Raw genomic sequence first — 17679 nt, 5'->3', positions numbered from 1 at the left:
GATTATTTTGCAAATTGATTAATCTGTTGGTTATTTTTCGATAAATAATCAAGATAGCCAAAGGTTCCTTAAAGAAGACTTTCTACAGAAGTAAAAAAACAAGTGTTTTAAGACGCTTCGCTTCCCATCCAGAAAGCTTTTTCAAAATGTCTGGAATAGCATTCAGTTTGAGGCTTTATATAGTGGACCAAATACAAAGCATTGTTTTTGTTTAGGAAACATGCAAACTGAAACAAACAAACGGGTCCACCCCTTTGAAATGGGGGTTGTTTGGTTTCTTTTGTTAACCTGTAATGCCCCATACCTGTCTATGTCTCTGAAAGGGGGGTCGTTAAAGGGAATTGTTGGTCTGGCTGAACAGGCGAGGTCATCTGTTCCCCTGTAAAGGGGTGGGGGCTGCAATGATAGCAGGAAGGAATCAACTCTATCACTGCATTGTAGATTTCTGAAAGATGAAACCTGAGTCCACCCTCTCTGTTAATGGTTGATTTTTCTTAACATAAATGACTTCACTCACACCCCTCTCAAACCACCTATCTTCTTTGTCCAAAATGTGAACATTCTGGTCCTTAAAGAAGACAGGTGGATTGAGAGATCCAATTCCGGTTCATATTACATGTTTTCAAACAAGGCTTTGTTTTGGTCCACGCTATAAAGCCTCAAACTAAACGTCATTTCTGACATTTTGAATTGAAAAAGCTTCCTGATTGGAACAGAAATGTCTTTAAACTTAGAATCAAAGTCCAGTGGATTGTTTTTTTTGGTAGCTTTTTTGGAAGCTGTACTTGAAGAGTTCTAGATAGAGCATATTGCCAGATGAAAACATTTTTTTAATCTTAAAGGAAAGCTGTTTATTAATTTTACAATTTTGATATAACTGCTGCTCTAATTTGGTCGCGTTGTCAGCTAAAGACATGTCTTAGAGTCTTACTCCAGGTAACGATTTATCATTTACTAAATTAGTCGACAGCGATTTCACTAATTGATTAATCACGATTAATTTAATTAATTGTTTCAGCCCTAGTAGGAAACTTTTAAGAGAAGATGCAATAAAAAGAGACGTCTGTTGATTCAGTAACACCGAGACCAGAGGAGACTGAGGATACAATGAACCCATCTATCCCAGAGGAAACGAGACCTCTCAGATTATGAGAGTGCTAATCCCAGACCGAGCTCTAATCCAGTATGACAGCATGTAGGCCAGCTGCTGGACTTCAAATTTCCTCATGACGGAAATCATTTACTTTAAAGCAGCATAAAGATTAAGATTCCACTGCTGAGCAGCAGCAGATTCCTGATGGTCGTTTTGAAGAACGTCGTAGAAGCAGAAGCCTGTTATGCTGGATACTGGCAGTGAAAGAACAGCCTGAAACATGAAGGACTTCAGGAGCAGCACAAATCTGGTTTGAAGTGGGAAATACCTTCAAACATTTCATTACCGAGGAGGACACAGCTGTAAACTCAATGCTATATATCCTTCTATAACTTATTGATAATCCCAAATTGATTATCAATGATTTCCATACAACTTTAAAATAGCAGTATGGGATCAACAGAAGGTTGTTTTGGGAAATCCCTGATAGAACAAAACTCAGCGGAAGGAAAAGTGTCTCAAGATTAGATTTCAGCCCAAAAGACAAAAACAACAGGAAACTAGAAACCGGGGTTTTTACCAAAACAGAACTAGTTATGCAACTAGAAAAGCAAAGTAACTTTAAAAACCTCTACTTTAAGCAGTATGCTGAATAACAATATAAGAACAGTTTAAATCCAGATTAATATAAATATCCATGCCAAATGATGCAATGTGATCAGGAGCTTCCCTTCTTCACTTCCGGCATCTGGAGGCTGATGAACTTACCAGCCTTTTGCTGTAGCGTGGCTTTGAATCATCCATATTCACTGGGAACCCTGGGACTTTCTCTACAGATAAGGAGCCAGAGCTGTGGGGCCACAGCAGCCCTCTATCCTGCGCCGTGGGGCCACAGCAGCCCTCTATCCTGCGCCGTGGGGCCACATGGCTCTTTGATAGTAAACAGAAAGGCGGGGACCGGTGGACCGTTGCTTTGCTCTGATTTAAAGGGAATTAACGAGGCGGAGAAACAAAACAGAGAAGTGCTAATAGTTGAAAAGCTGTTACGACTCGTCCCAAAAAAGCGTCTAAATTACTGACCAGAATTTAAAAGAAATTATTTTAGTTTGACTAATTTCTTTAAATTCAGGACCAACCGGAGCTTTGTTCTTAGCAGAATCCCGTTAGGTCTCCAGAGTTTAAGGAACTTCAGACCGGAACCCCGCCGTGTCCTCGGGGTGCATATATCCGCATAAAAACAAGTTTAACCTCATTAAAAGCCAAAAACGTTAGCCCTGTGTGGAACTCCACAGCGCGTAAAGATGCGAGCGTCTCCAAAAGCCGCCATTTTCCGTTCCATCGCATAACAATCCTAGATCCCACCCACCAACTCATTCTGGACCAATCACGCATCAGCTAACGAGAATCTTATTGGCTGATAGTGGCAACGCTCGCCATGAGACAAGCGTGACCGGTGATTGGACGAGTAGAACAACACTGGTGCTCAGAGCTCGCATCTCATTGGCTATCATTTCCACTGTCATTATTGGCTGGATGAACAAGCTATCAATCGGAAGGCTAGCCAACCAGGTGACGATGCGACACATCGTCAACACCGCCTTAATCACCAAGTAAAAATTAGCCATCAGTCATATTAGATACTTGGGAATCCATGGATTGTAGAGGCGCTTACCCCCATGGTGAGAGAGAGCGGCCCCTCCCTTCAGAACGGGAGCAGCGATGCGGCAGGCGGAGAAGCCTCTGAGCTGCTGCTGCTGCTGCTGCTGCTGCTGCTGCCAGGGTTCACATCCAAGTCATGCTTCAGCCCAACAAGGAAGTGGGTGGTTCTGATAGAAACGCAACGTCATCATTCTATCAGAACCGTTGATTGGCTGGCTTGTGTTGCAGGATTGCTGTGATTGGTTGGAGAGGCTTGTCTTTCAAATAGGTAGATCTGACCTACGGCAAGCCGGAGACAGCGCTATCCTGCTTTTGTCTAAAGACTGAAATACATAAATGTCTGTTTAAGCTGAAAATATTTAGCCAAATACCCAAATGTCATTAAAGAGCCAGACGGGATCAGTAATATTAGTCCAATATGTTGAAAAGGAGGCAACGCCAAAGATAATTTTTTATTGAGATGGACTGACAAACAAAAATGTTTCTTCTTTTGTAATCTAAAAAAGAAAGGGACAAATTTATACAAGAGAAAAATTTCTACTTTATTTAAACCTCCTTAACTGATTAAAGCTTAACAAGGACACAAAAACACAGTTTCTTTGTAGGAAAAGCTAACACTGCTTCAATCACAACAGAAGAACTGAGCTAATGTTAAATAGGCTTTAGCTGTTTCATGTCCAACCTGTTTCACTAATGTTTGTTTTCAAATCAGATTATTTCATGTTTTTTGTTTTTTAATTAACTAGACTGACCCAGAGAACGGGCTTGCACCCTGACCAGATTACCCGTCCATTAAGGCTTATTTTCACACTTAAAAGAAGCTCAGCAGGAGCAGCAGGAGGTTCATATCCAAACATGAACCAGTCGATCATCACTGCTGAAGGGGGCTGCCATAAAAGCTCTGAACAGAGGTGCATTAAGCACAATAATATATGCTTAAAATGATTTCATTTTCACAGCTTTATCATAAAAACACAATAAAACAAAGACCCACAACAAGTAGAAATCAAGCCTCAAGGCAATGATGCAGTCGTCTAGAAAAAAACCCATAAGTTATATTGTTAAACATATATATAATAAACTTATTCAAATCTATTTTAATTTCATACCAATAATTCTAACTCACTAAGAGGTTACATTAGAGAACTTAAACCTGCTGGCTTTAAGGAGTTGATATCTGTGTTATAGGAATCATTTCATGAACTCTGGCCAATAGCATAATGCTAGGAACAGTTTGCTTCCAGATCCCAGCTCACAAACTGGACTAAAGAGAAATAAACAGCGGCCTCCATACTTATGATGAACTCCATGTTGTGAATCGCAGTAAAGTGACACTGAGAGCTTTGTGGGGTCGCATCAGCCAAAGGGCTGGAGTGGGAAATTTAGGGCCTTTTAATTATTAAATACAGTACGATAAAAAAAATTGTGCCTCTTAAATTGTAACTAATTGCAAATGCAATCAGTTGCCCTAATCTGGAGTATTGTTAAAGGAGGAATGCTGTGACTTGGAAATGGTTTAGTTTAACAGTTTTATGGTTAGATCCAGTTTATTTTAAGATTTGCAAGAGTTGATAAATAATGTTATGAATAAATCCGTCCATTTAACTTTCAAAGATCTTTTTTTTTTTTTGGAAGAAGGATTTTCTTAGATATAACAGTGGATGTTTTACTGTGGTGAGACAACCCCTGGTTAGGAAGGTTGACATAAGCTTATAAAGACAATTAAATATAAATGATTGATCAAAAATAAGTAATGCTTTATACCCGTGTATTTCCCTTTCTTTCTTTAAATTGAGCGACACTGAGCAGAGTCCTTTAACAGCGTTCCCCTGTTTCCTGCTGAAGTGGGCCTCAGTGGCCTCAGACAGAGATCTCTATTTGAAGAAGCTGTAGACAAAGGAGCCGAGGATGAGGGCCAGAATCACGCAGCAGCAGAAGATCATCATTTGTTTCTGGAGAAAAGAGGGAATCAGTTTGGTTAACAAGACAGCTGGAGTAAAACAGATACAGCCTGAGTTAAAACCAGAGAAGAAGAAAGCTGTTTCCTTTGATTGACATTTCCTTCACTTGCTCCTAAATCTGAACCCTACTTCTGTCTGCTTGACTTTTCATTTCTTTTCCTTTTGACATCTGGTAACCAATCTGGTTTATCTGGATCTTTAATGTTTAAACTTTGCTCTGATGTCAGACCAGCTGACCTGAGCAGTATGGAGTGAAGACTTCAAAACCCTAAAAATATACTATAAGATAAATACTATGAAAATGATAGATATATTGCAAAAAAGTAAAAAAAAAAAATAAATCTTTCATATTTTTAAAAAAAATCTTTTGATTTTCTCAATGAGCTTCATCTGGTGAACACCTGAGACGATCCCTAGATATAGTTATAATGATAATAATCCTCTAAACAACCCTGCCTGAGGGGGGAGTGCAAACTTTTGGCTGCCTGTTTATTTATTTTGAATAAATCTCCAGTGAATCTTGTTCCAGTTGTTGCTACAGAGACCATGTTTATTAAATGATATTTTAAAATCTATTTAATCCAAAAATGAACCTTGAAAAACTTCAAATTTTGTTTCAAAATGTGTCTTTTTTAGACTGAGTTTCAAAGATTGTGTTCTTTTCAAATTTTATTTTTTTAATGATTCACTCCCATAAAGATTGTTTTTGTCTATATCATTGTTGACCAATAGAAATGCATCGTTGCTCCTCCCTCCAGAGGAAACTCCCCTTCCAGACATGAAGGGTGCAATTATTCATAATACCCAACCGCAAAACAGTAATTTGAAAAAATTCTAAATTTTGAAAACTGCAAAGTTAAATTAAAAAAAATTTTTTTAAGCTGAAATAAAAAGTCTTTTAAATTCTCATCTCTGGATTTCTTTTTTTATTTTCATTTATTAAACTTCCTCTTTCCAACAATAATGTAACAACATTCTCTCCATATAAATCTCTGTTTGTGCTTTAATCCACCAGCCTGTCCCACAGTCTAGCTGTGTCATCTAAGGTCTCCCTATGGTTGGCTTTAATAGTGAGCATTAAGGCTGCAGCTAACAATTATTTTGCAAATCGATTAATGTTTTTTCTGATTAATCAATTAATAATTGGGTAGCCAGGTGAAACTAAAACGTTTCCACGTGAGAAGTTCTGCATAGAGCATATTGACGGACAAAAACCTTTTCTTTTTTTTTTATGCAAAATGTTTACATATTTTTTTATACAATGTTGGTATAACTGCTGCTATAATGCTACGTTCAGAGTAGAAGCAGCAGAAGCGGCAAAAACACACCTGCTGCTTCATTTTTGATGCTTGTACAAGTTTACTTCTGACGTGCAGCTGAAGCATCTTTGCTACTCTCGGCGCAAAGTTCAATTATACAACTACAGCAGCTGCTGCTTCTGAAGCGCCTCAGATGCTCAGAAGCTCATGAGGTGCTTCTCCTACTGCTCAAAAGGTTCAGGATGTCTAGATAATGGATGCAGATTAAGGTAATGTTTCTGCTGAGACAGCTGGAAAGTTAAAATGCGAGTTTAAAAGTTTGGAAATGTTTGTTTTAGGATGGAGCGGGCTCAGTGTCACTAGACACTAAGGACGGTAGGGAACATTGATCTGTAGGAAAAAAAGAAAAGGATAATCAGGAAGTCGGTAATATAAATCAGTAAAAGAGAAAAACATTCCTGCTTTATTTCTGATCTGACAGTTATGTTGGTTTTCAGGATGTGTGGCAGCAGAGAGGCCAGCGGTTCACAGACTGAGTGGAGCAACACAAAGGCTGAAGTGTTCATCCCATAATGATCTCAGTCCAGCTCCTAAGCCTCTCCCTGCAGCCCGCCGCCATCAGTCATTCTGAACAGTTTCCTGCTAACAGTGAATAATAATGGGCATGAACTCACCCTGCGCGCCTCCTGTTGGAACTTGGCAGCCTTCTTGGTGTCAGCCACTGCCCTCTCCACGAACCCCACAGACTGGTCCATGTTGCTCTCTATTCTGTCAATCATTCCTCCCTGGAGGTTTAAAAACAGAGAGCACAGTGAGACTCAGTAGCTGATATCAGCATCAAACTGAAATGTGCATAAATCTGACAATATGTCAGAGTAAGTTTCTCAAATTGCATGAAATTATAAACATTTCTCTATCTTATTGAAAAGTCATGTGTTAGGAAAGAACCTTCCACCCTCTGCACCAGACTTTAGAGGAGCTGAGCAGCTCCTTTAGTCAAAGACTTTTACACCCTGGAAATGAGCGCCACCGCAGGTCATTCATCCCTGATGCCACCAGACTCTACTATGCCACACTACAATGGCACTAACTTGTGCAATGCATAATGTGCAATTTACCATTTGATACCTGGTACAGTAACTATATACATATATATATACAATGAGAAGAAATATGGTTTAGTGAGATGCTGCAGCTTTCATCTGTAGTTACTCTGAATTTAAATGTTCGATGGCCATTTTAGGTTCATTGGTTCAGAAAAAGAAGTTGAGCAGAGTTGAGCTGTATGGCTGGAATATCTCTGTGTAGTATTTAAATCTGTAACTACTGCAGGCTAATACTGAGTCAGTGCGACCTGTTGATGAGAGATTTGAGAGCAACTTTTGATGGTTTTGATGTTTACCTGGTTCTCCACCAGCATGGCGATATCAACAAACATGTCATGGAGCTCTTTAATGCTGCTCTCCAACCTCATGATGTCTTTATGACGAGCCTCGATCTCATTCAGGGCCTGCTGGTTGATCTTTGACTCTGTAATCTGAGGAAGGAGAAAGAGACTAAATGTTAGACTGCTATAAAAACAGGCAGACAACTAGGACAGTCTTTTGGCTTTTGGGAGAAGCAAACACAGTCAGTCTCTAACTGTTGAAAATGAAAGTAATTGAATATTCTGATATGGTCTGTTGGTCTTTCCTGTCATAGACAAGTTGTGTTGGTTGAGATGAAACAATAGGAATCCAGCAGACTGTGATTGAAGCTGATAAATTTGTTGGCGTCCCTGGTGGAGATGTTGAGGATCTTCTTTTGTATCACCATTGTGCTTCATCTCCAAATAGTGATCGCACCTGAGCCGAAGGCCTTTTACATTGTAAATACCTTTGGGACAAAAAGAATCTTTGTTTTACATCGTACCTATGCCCCCTTCTTAAGCCCCTGTCACACCTTGATGATTTAGACGAGTATACGTGAATTAGAAAACATATGAAAAATCAGGCAAAAACGCTGGCATATTTTGGATAAGTTATGGGTATGTTTGGTATAAGTTATGAGCACGACATACAGCAAGTATGTATGCTCTAAATTTCCCGACTTAAGGCAGCGTCTGCAATATGTGGGCCATAAATTCCAGCTCAGTTTTGAACCAGAAGGTGAGTCTGATGGATTCTCCCTGCGTTTCATGCTCACCACTAACAAACTTCCAAGCAGACATGACGCTCAATCTGCTGACACCAAAAACCTACTTTCTTTCTTTTTCTTTATTCTAATTTTTTGGGGTGAGCAGTAAATACTGCGATCAAAGACATCTTTTTATGCAGAGCAGGCGCCTCCTGAGGGGAGAAGCTTTAACTGATGCTTTGTGATGCCCATGAAATGATGATTGTGCATCATTTCATAGGCATCACGCTGCTGTGGATTATGCATACGTTAGGCTGTCGTTGGACATAAGTTCTGGACTCGTTATGAATACTCTATGTATATGCAAAAATTTGAAGTAATACATAGAAATCTCAGCGCATGTCAGCCTTTTAGGAGATTCTGAGACCTTGGGCATACACTGGTTAAATCAGCAATGTCTGATAGGGCCCTAACCACAATGACCTCAAGCATTTCTTGTAGTATAGCTCAAAACCTCCCTTTAAAAATGTGCTAAATAAAAACACACAAACAACGCACAGTCAGCTTTTGATATGATTAATTCAGTTTTTGTAGCCTTCTAGCCTTTTGCATGTTCTGATGATCAGTATATAAATATATTTGTTTATTTAGGAAGCCAGACATGCTGAATGTATTATGTTGTTCATTCTAGCTTTTTGCTACACCTAGTTAGAGGATCAGCTTTGCCAGCAACTCTGCCCTTGTCTTTAAACACAAATTTATCAAATAAATCTGATAGGCAACAGGGGTCACAACAGTAAACCCAGTATAGTTAATGATATTCTGTGAACTAAAATGGAATCTCTTGCAGAACAACCTGGCTCTGTGAAGCATCAGTATAGAAGCTTTAATTGGCTTAACCTTAGAGGAAATAATTTATTATTGATGTTGCACATATGCTCTGTACAAAATCATAATTGATGAGTACATTTATACTGGAGTGTTTGGCTGTACAGCAGGATTTTACAGCTTTCAAGAACTCAGCTTGTGTTGTGGGAATGTTAGTGTCTTCAGCAGAACATGGTAAAAAAATCCATTGTTAGTTAGAACTAACTCAACATAGCCATTTTAGTGGGATCTTTTCAGTGAAATGGCTCATTTGACCTCCTGAGTTTTACACTGGACCTATAGGACATACAGGTCTTACCCCAGCAGTGAAGACAGCAGAATTGCCCCCCTCCAGCATCTCCTCTAACTCCTCATCTGTAGTTTTCTTCCCCGCTACAAATAAAATGGAAAACAGTTTTGTATTAAAAAGTCTTTGTAGGGTCAAAGGTCATCCTGGGCTACGTCAGTAGGGGTGCTGCTATGGGCTTAAGCTGCCAGAGGAGAAACCGATTATTTTCCTTTAATTACCTTTTTGTTTTTTCATCAGAGCTAAACCCTAAATCCTTAAATGTCTTAGATTTATATTTTCAGTTCTTTTTCCCTCTTTGCAGACACCTACATTCTGGAAAATAATCAGTACTAGGTTTAGTACTACGTAGTTAAATCTGATCTTAAATTCCTTTATAAATCAAGTGAATTTGGTAGCCCTGTTTCATTATTTAATTGGATTTCAATCTGATCAAACACTACTAAAATCCTCGAGGAACTTTATTTCAGTCCATAAATATAACAGAAAACATAGACTAGAACAAACGCTTTGTTATAACTAAGGACGCAATAATTGATTGATAGAAAAGCATAGAGATTGGAGATGGATGGTTTTGTCTTAACTGACTCTGCATCAGCAGATTATTAATTTAAACCAGATTGGGTTTTTTTCATGTTCATTAAATCACATCAAAGTGGAGAACTGTCACATTTCTTAAATCTCCAATGCATCAAAGCGCTGTCGCCTTGCATCAATAACGTCCTTGGTTAGAATCTGAATAAAAAACATTTTTTTGCATTGAGTTGGTTTCTTCTCTGTACATATGAAAAGGTTTTCCTTGATACTCTGGTTTCCTTCCAAAAACATGACTGTAAGTTGGCCAATTGGTAACTTTGAAAAAGCAGAAGATTTATTTCATATTACAAACTAGGAGAATCTGTGTCAAATTAGTTATTTTTTATTTGACGTCATCCTCAGAATAAATAAACAGAATGGTTAAAACTGGAAATACCAGAGGAGAAGGTAAAGAAAATCAGAAATGTGGTGGAAAACTGCTCAGTTTACCGTAATTCTAACGGAAGCCGAGACTTTCAGTCTAAAGGTTTAGAAATATCTTTTTGTTTTTTTCAAAAAATACCCTAATATTGTAGTTTTTCAGGACTATTAAAATCTGCAATAGTTGTAGTAAGCACTAAGCACCAAAAAAAGAGATCTTTGTATATTGAAACAAAATGAATAAGTTAAAATCACAGTAAAACATATTGTTGAAAGTGCAGATGGATTTTGTAGTCATAACCAGAATGATGTGAACCTGGTTTCTGTGATCTTGTTACCTGTTTATCACGAATAAACAGCTACTTACTGATCTCGAGCTGCCGGGCAATCCTTCCTTTGCTCTTATCCCTGAAGTCAACCTGAGCCTCGTTGTACTTTGTCATGACCTCAACAAACTTTTTAGCCAGAATTGCATGCTGTGGGGAAAATGGAGATGGTGTTTAATTCTGTGACCATGTTCATGGATTTCTTTCTTCTCTGTCTGTGCAAAGTTCATCTGGGATGGAAATATTTGGACTTAATTTATGTTTCCTATGTTTTCCCATGATTAAGATCCAAGGTCAAATTGCTTTCTACACATTATTTAAAAACAACACCTATAGAACTGCTGTACCTGCTATAAAAGGAAATGCACAACAGTAAATGTAGAAGCACAGATATAAGTAAGACATGCATTTGAATAGTCAATTAAAATCAAAAAGGGTAACTCTAAAAAGAATAACTTTGATTATCTTGGAGAACTGATGTTTAAAAGTCAACACAAAAAACAGAGATATGTTATTTTACACTTTAGAGGCAGTGAGCAGAAAAGCTCTTTGACCGTTTGCTTTAAATTTAAAAGCTCCACTTTGACTGTAGCAGCCGATAAGGTTATCAAACCGGTGAATATTGCTGAATAGTGTAATAATTCTGAACATTTTTATTGATATGAAGCCAATAAGATTATAACTTGCTGAAACTGTAATGCTTTTTTTAACCAACAACAAAATATTATTCAGTATATTTACATCAGTAGTTACGGTACTAATTTACTGACTGGCCATTAGTTTCATTGAGTTATAATAAAAAAATTACCAATAAGTTAATGGATTATGTAAATGCATATGCAGAAAAATCATCTCTTAGAAATTAAATATTTAATTTTTTAATTGCTTTTGCACTTCAAACATATGTATAGTGGACAATGTGGTCCTCATATTCCTTCACCAAGGCTACAAATTAAATAATAGCAGCTTAAGAGTCTTTAGTAAAATATTTGAATTAAATATAATTATGGATGAACTTAATACATTTATCTGAAATGCATTTGGTAGATAAATCCATGTGTTGATAATCCAGAAATGCTTCTGTGACCTATGCAGACACTGTTAGATAGTTAGTATCACACTTATCCCGTTTTCAATACATTTGATTTTCTTATTAAAACCATATAACACAATAAACATTGGTCAAATGTTTTTGCTCCTCTGGCTAAATCCTTTTTAGAATTGTCAGCAAGCTATCAAATCATTTATATTTTTTTGCTATTTCAAGGCCTGAAGTTTTAAATTGTAGGAACGACGACACAGGAGCTACATTTGATCCAGTCTTTTACTCAGAATCAACAAGTATAATAGTTCAACAATCGGAATAAACAGCTCAGACATACCATGTTTTTCATATTTTTTTCAATCAAAAAATCTGGTCATCTGGGTGTAAGTGAAGCCCCCTTGTGGTTTGCGACAACATCATTGGCAGAAAAAAATGTTATTGGCCATAATTTCATTAAAAGTTGCTGCAAGCATCCTAAAATCATATAAGGTCAGAGTATAGAGGCCATTTCAATCAACACAAAAACAAGTGATTAACTAATAACTAAAATGATACAGTTAGGAAAGCTCGAATTAACAATATAGTTTATCTCTTTGTCCGCTTTAAGAGATTATCAATAATTGCTCCTGAATATTTTAGATAACTGCAGCAGCTGATCTGCCTACAAATTAAGTTCTACTAAGTATTTGTTTTATATAATTAAGACTCAGAAAGTTTATTTCCATCCACAATTGAACGTTTTTGCAGGAAGTAAACATAATAACTTATCATTTCAACAGAGGGTCATCAGGAAAGCAATGAAACAGGATATTTTCATGAAAAACTTAATCTAAAGGCAACAAATACAAAGAAAACAGAAGAGAGCCAAATGCAGTACCCTGAGGGATCCCCTACAGTAACAGGAGATTTGTTTTGTTTTACCTAGAAAGTTCTTGTCAGTGGATGTGACTGGTACCAATTAACTGGGTGCATTTAATACAGTTCTTTACACACCAGGAGGATCTGATGTGTCAGAAGCAGTAGATAAATCAATCAGCACCAAGGTAGCATTCATATCCAGGGAATAATAGGGAGGAAGGGTCAACAGAATCAAACATATCCTTCTCCTGCATGTGTAAGCTATGAACAGCATCGTCTGACCTGAGATTTGCGTATCCTGAGGTCTGCTGAGGCCCTTTCATCTGTGTTCGTCTCAAGCTGCCGCTCAATACCTGAAACAAACACAAGGAAGAGGAAAACATTAGAGATTTAATACAAAAACATGTACCAGAGTGTATCGACTTTAAAACAATTCTATGTAGCGATAAATGTAAAAGATTAGTCTGGTAGGAAAGGAAGAACAGATACTGACTCTTCAGCTTGTTTCTTGCATTGTTGGCTGACTTTTTAATCTCATTGGTGAGAGTTTCAACATCATCCTGGGTTTCTGAGTTCAAAAGGTAAAAGACACTGGTTATAAATAACCCAGTTAAAGACGGACAGTAGGTGCCCAGGAGAGGGCCAGAAACAATTACTTTGGTCGGATGTGGGGGCCGACAGGATGGTGGAGTACAGTTTCTTTATTTCTGTCACGCTCTCATCAATCTTGTCAATGCAGGTACGAATATCTTCAATCTGAAAACAAATACAAACTCAAACCTCGGCGAGGTCATCATGAAAAACACACAGCTGTCCTAATGACTGGGGAAGGACAGGGACAGGAGGAGAGTACTTGAGCAAAGAAGTCGTCCATGAAAGCCTCACTCTCCACAGGAACCTGGATGTCATCTCCACCAGGATCGCTCTTCTGTTAGAAAGATGGAGAACAAGTTGGACAGCAGTTAAATCTCCTCTATGGAAGTAAATTAAAATTGATTCTGCCCATCCTGGAATACATTCTGTAAAAGTTTAAAAACAATCCACTGGTTTGAAGACGTTTCGCTTCCCCTCCAGGAAGCTTTCTCAATTCAAATGTCTGAGAAAGCTTCCTGGAGGGGAAGCGAAACTTCTTCAAACCTTGGAAACCAAGTCCAGTGGATCGTTTTTAAACTTTTACGGAATAACTATGACCTGAAAGACTGAGAATCTTCATCAGCATCCTAGAATACAGTTAGGAGCTTTATTCTCCCACCAAGGGAACCTCACCGCTGATTTCTAAATAAACCGCTTAAAGATGTAGAAGATAAGGTTAGATGGAGGCAGACAGCTCTTTGTAGTGAGCAGGAGAAGATTTAATTAAACAACATACAAATTAGTGAGTCTTTTAAAACTGAGAACTTGTGAGAGTTTAATTTTCTCTGACCCACACAGGGTTTAAAATATTCACACCGACCCAGATATTTCCATACAGTCAACTTCCTTCTTTAATAGTAAATGTTGCACACACAAAAAAATCCTAACCTTGACAAACTGCCAATTGCAAGCATGTTTGTGCCGTAGTTAATTATCCTAATCAGATCAAAGCCTGTTATTCTGACAGGACCCAGTGGATTTGATCGATACTATAAACCAGGCATCTGCAACCTTTAAAATCCAAAGAGCCGTTTCCTCAGAATCCTGTTTTAAAGTAATGTTTCAAACTGACCTTTTATCAATTTAGTTTTTATCAAATATGCTCTAAAACTCTAAATCATGTCACAGACGCTGCATCAAACTGATCATATCAATGCGTTTTTTCTCGCAATGTTTACATCTGATCACTGCTGCACTTTAAGAGATGGAAATGTCATGACAGCTGTAAAAAAATTTAATTCTGTGTAAAAATCTGCGTATACAAAATGAAAAGTCTAAGTGTAGGTCTAAGTCTAAGGAAAGTGAAGCCATTGCAATCTTAAACAACCAGCGGTTTAGTGTGTTTTCAGGTTTCCAGTCCTTCAGGGTTTCCCCCTTCCACCCTTTGGATTCATCTCATCTTAACATGGAACATTCAGAACAACATGGAGGCTTCTGATTTTCTATTGGACTGAAATTCCAGGAGCAGATGTGCGAACTGGTTGAATTTCCTTTAATAGACATTTAAATGTACATGATTATGTCTTAATGCTCTTTACTGGTTACCGTACTTCTAATTGGAGATAATTGTTTAGAAGTAACTTTGCTGATTTCTGACAAACAAGCACCAGATACAGACCAACTGTTCTATTATTTTCTATTGGCTGATCTGCTTTTTATTTTGGAGGTGATAAGAAGTCACATAAATAATCGTCACCGGCAGCACTTTGCAGTGTTTTAGTAGGTATACATTAGCCACGGTTTTAGACGCTTTATGCTGTGACAAAAAACAATTAGTGAATCTGATCTTATCTCATTTCCAAATACCAAAGCTTACGAACAAATCATTCAGTCACTCAGCATTGGAGCGGCAGTTTTACCCACTGCTTCTCCACTCCGGCCCCGGGGCCATGAGGGAAAACTAGGCCCCAAGATCCTGAGACCCCATAAAACCCCTCATTTAGATATGGAAACACAGTTCTTACTTATTGGCATATATTAATTCTGTTTTTGTATAAAATGTCTCTGTTGAAATGCCATCAGAAGCTTAGAGTGTTATGTGTGTCTTCAGTCCTGACTACATTAGATCAGTCCATCTTATTGCACATGTGCAGGAAGGATCCAGGAAGACAGCAGCAAAACATATTAAAAGCAAACTGCATGAAGAGGCGAGAGCAGGAGAGAAAATAAGAGGAAAGATAAAGAAAATGTAAACATGCAACCCCAATGGTTCTGAAGAGAGGAGAAAGAAGATGTAGAGCAGAAAGCTGCTCTTAGAGTTACAATGAGTTAGCAGCAGCAACATACAACCTGCAGAAAGCACAGCAATGACGTTAACACCTGTTTGGACAACCCTTTTTTTAGCAGTTGTTTTTCTGGGCTTAGATACCCAGACTTTGATGGTTCTCATGTCAGTGCAAATGGATCTCCACATTGCAAGGCTGAAGTTAGGAAGCTGAGGCGGAAGCATTTTCTTGGAAGAAATAATGTTCAAATTTATTTAACGTCCTTTCGACAGAGGGAGATAGAGCTCTCTGTGACTGAGGCATTTCAGTACATACATTTTTACACACACACACACATCCCCCCCAGGGGAACAAACTCACCCCCTGCATAAAGAACTTCCTCACACTTGAACATTTGGTTATTCCCAAGAAAAAAAATACTTCAATTCATCAAGGACATCAATTTTAGCCAAATTAACATTCAGAACAGGTCTCCTGTTCACGTTATGAAGGCTGTGTGAACACACACACACATTAAACATCAGCTGCAAGGTGGTATTCAGACAGCCAAAAAACATTTTATCTCACAAAACAGGCGAAGGAAAAACATGATTCCACACAAGATTTGCTGAGACCAAGACTCACAAAAACAGGTTTTCAGGACAAAAGGGACAAAAGAGAACATGGAGAGGAAGATAAGAGAAAAGATGACAGGAAGAGAGAAAGAAGAAGTAGAATATGAGGACAAAGAAAAAAGGAGGAGAAAAGCACAAGAAAAAGAGGGAGAGAAAACAGGGAGAGATAAAATGTAAAGCATGGGACAGGAAGAGAGGGACAGAGGGAGAAAAATAATAATTATGTGTATTCAAATGTCTGTTTCTGGCCCCATGCCTGACATTGGCCCCCTTTTCTTATTGTAAATCCACTATTGTTCCTACCTGAGTGATTTGTGTGGATCTCTGGCTTTTACTGCTAAATATATGTGAAACAATCTCCATCTTACTGGGTTGGGGTTTCTGGTTTCTCTCCCCATTTGTTCAGCAGCTGTGTTGATTTGCCAATTTACACAAGGCCTGGAAATGAAGCGTTCTGCTACTGTGACTGTAGCTCTGTTTCTTTATGGTCTCATTGTTTCACAGCAGGAGAAATAGTGCATACCTGATCCCATCACTCCCAGTATATGTCCAGTTAATCTCATTTCAGAGACGCCAACTATAAGTTAGACTGAATTCAGCTCATCAAGAACACAGGAACCCAAACTTTAGCAACAAAATATACAATCAATGTAAAAGGCTTAAAAAAACCTATTAGGATAAATATGAATAGTAAATATACAAACTATCAGAAATTATGAAAAAAAAGCATAAAACATCAGTAATGCAAAAGTTTGGTTAATGTTTGTCATTCTAAAGTGATGGCAGAAACCAGTTCAGGCCTTCAGAGTCCAAAAGTGTCTCATTGAGCATTTAAATCTTCATGAGAATAACTAACAGTGCAACCGTACCTCCTTCAGCTGGGCCAGGCGGTCCTTCATGTTGCCAGGAACTGATTCAGCAGACAAACAGCAAAATGTTGATTAAAATAAAATAAAACCAGCTCTGATTTTTTAATATTTCCTCTGACCGAGTCCCTTAAAGCTTTGATACAGCTGATGCTGACCCAAACAGGAATGTAAGAAGTGAGTTATTATTCCACAGATTGTCCAGATTGCTTCCCTCTGAGACAACCTGTGGTCCTTCTACGCTGAGGAGCAACTAAGCCTCTATCCTCTAAGAACGGATTAAGACAACCATTTTCAGGAGGATAAATCTCTCTCCCCCACCCCCACAAGCCCCTCCCACATCGACAGAAAACACAGGCTGAAGGTAGCACAACCAGCCTATTAAAGGCTAATTACAACTGACCACTGGGCCATTTAATACTATACTAGATGTTTTCAACATTTCTTATACAATTTAAATCAAAATTTTGCACATAAATAACAACAAAATAATGAAGAATTTAAAGGATGTAATTCTGCAGTATTTCTGCAGAACATTTTTTTTTATATTTCCATTAAATGTACAACGTACAGTAATATTTTAACCTGCCATATAGTTATTGCTTTAACATTACAATATAGCCGGTATTAGTAAAACATTATATTTACTTCAGTAACCATTTCAGTTCAGTTTAATTCAGTTTTTAATATTGCAGCAATTCACAGCACATCATCTCAATGCACTTTATAGAGATATTTGAACCAGATCATCCAGTTAGACTGATGAAAAGTTTTGAATCTAATAAAAAAAAACAATTGATTGCATCGACTCATTGACCCGAAGGCAATCCCTCACACTAAGCATGCTTGTAGTGACAGTGGAGAGGAAAAACTCCCTTTAACAGGAAGAAACCT

The 17679-nt window shown here is 38.0% G+C and overlaps 2 protein-coding genes across 2 annotated transcripts in view; both read right to left on the bottom strand.

The window, feature by feature from the left end:
- The window catches only part of LOC107102329 (lysine-specific demethylase 2A-like), a 17824-nt gene extending 15388 nt beyond the window's left edge, over positions 1–2436 (bottom strand). Inside the window, exon 1 of the mRNA XM_015401588.1 lies at positions 1862–2436. Coding sequence (XP_015257074.1) covers positions 1862–1897 — 36 coding nt within the window. The 5' untranslated portion in view covers positions 1898–2436. The remainder of the gene's footprint in view (positions 1–1861) is intronic.
- Positions 2437–4421: 1985 nt separating this feature from the next.
- On the bottom strand, positions 4422–17020 carry LOC107102333 (syntaxin-3-like). Its single transcript, XM_015401593.1, has 10 exons — positions 16789–17020; positions 13301–13375; positions 13104–13203; positions 12941–13015; positions 12730–12800; positions 10586–10694; positions 9274–9347; positions 7375–7509; positions 6647–6757; positions 4422–4704 (listed from the first exon to the last, which is right to left on the bottom strand). The coding sequence occupies exons 1-10, from the start codon at positions 16816–16818 to the stop codon at positions 4627–4629; spliced, it is 858 nt and encodes a 285-aa protein (XP_015257079.1). The 5' UTR covers positions 16819–17020; the 3' UTR covers positions 4422–4626.
- Between the last annotated feature and the right edge of the window lie 659 nt (positions 17021–17679).

Source organism: Cyprinodon variegatus, unplaced genomic scaffold, assembly GCF_000732505.1.
Source record: "Cyprinodon variegatus isolate N-32 unplaced genomic scaffold, C_variegatus-1.0 Scaffold1235, whole genome shotgun sequence".
NCBI lineage: Eukaryota > Metazoa > Chordata > Actinopteri > Cyprinodontiformes > Cyprinodontidae > Cyprinodon > Cyprinodon variegatus.
This window is presented reverse-complemented; position numbering and strand designations above follow the sequence as displayed.

Coding starts and splice junctions, on each gene's coding strand:
- LOC107102333 (XM_015401593.1), bottom strand. CDS start 16,818: ATGAAGGACCGCCTGGCCCAGCTGAAGGAG. Junction 13,376..16,788: donor GCCTGGCCCAGCTGAAGGAG/GTACGGTTGCAC, acceptor TCTTTCTAACAG/AAGAGCGATCCTGGTGGAGA. Junction 12,801..12,940: donor TGCAAGAAACAAGCTGAAGA/GTCAGTATCTGT, acceptor TGTTTGTTTCAG/GTATTGAGCGGCAGCTTGAG.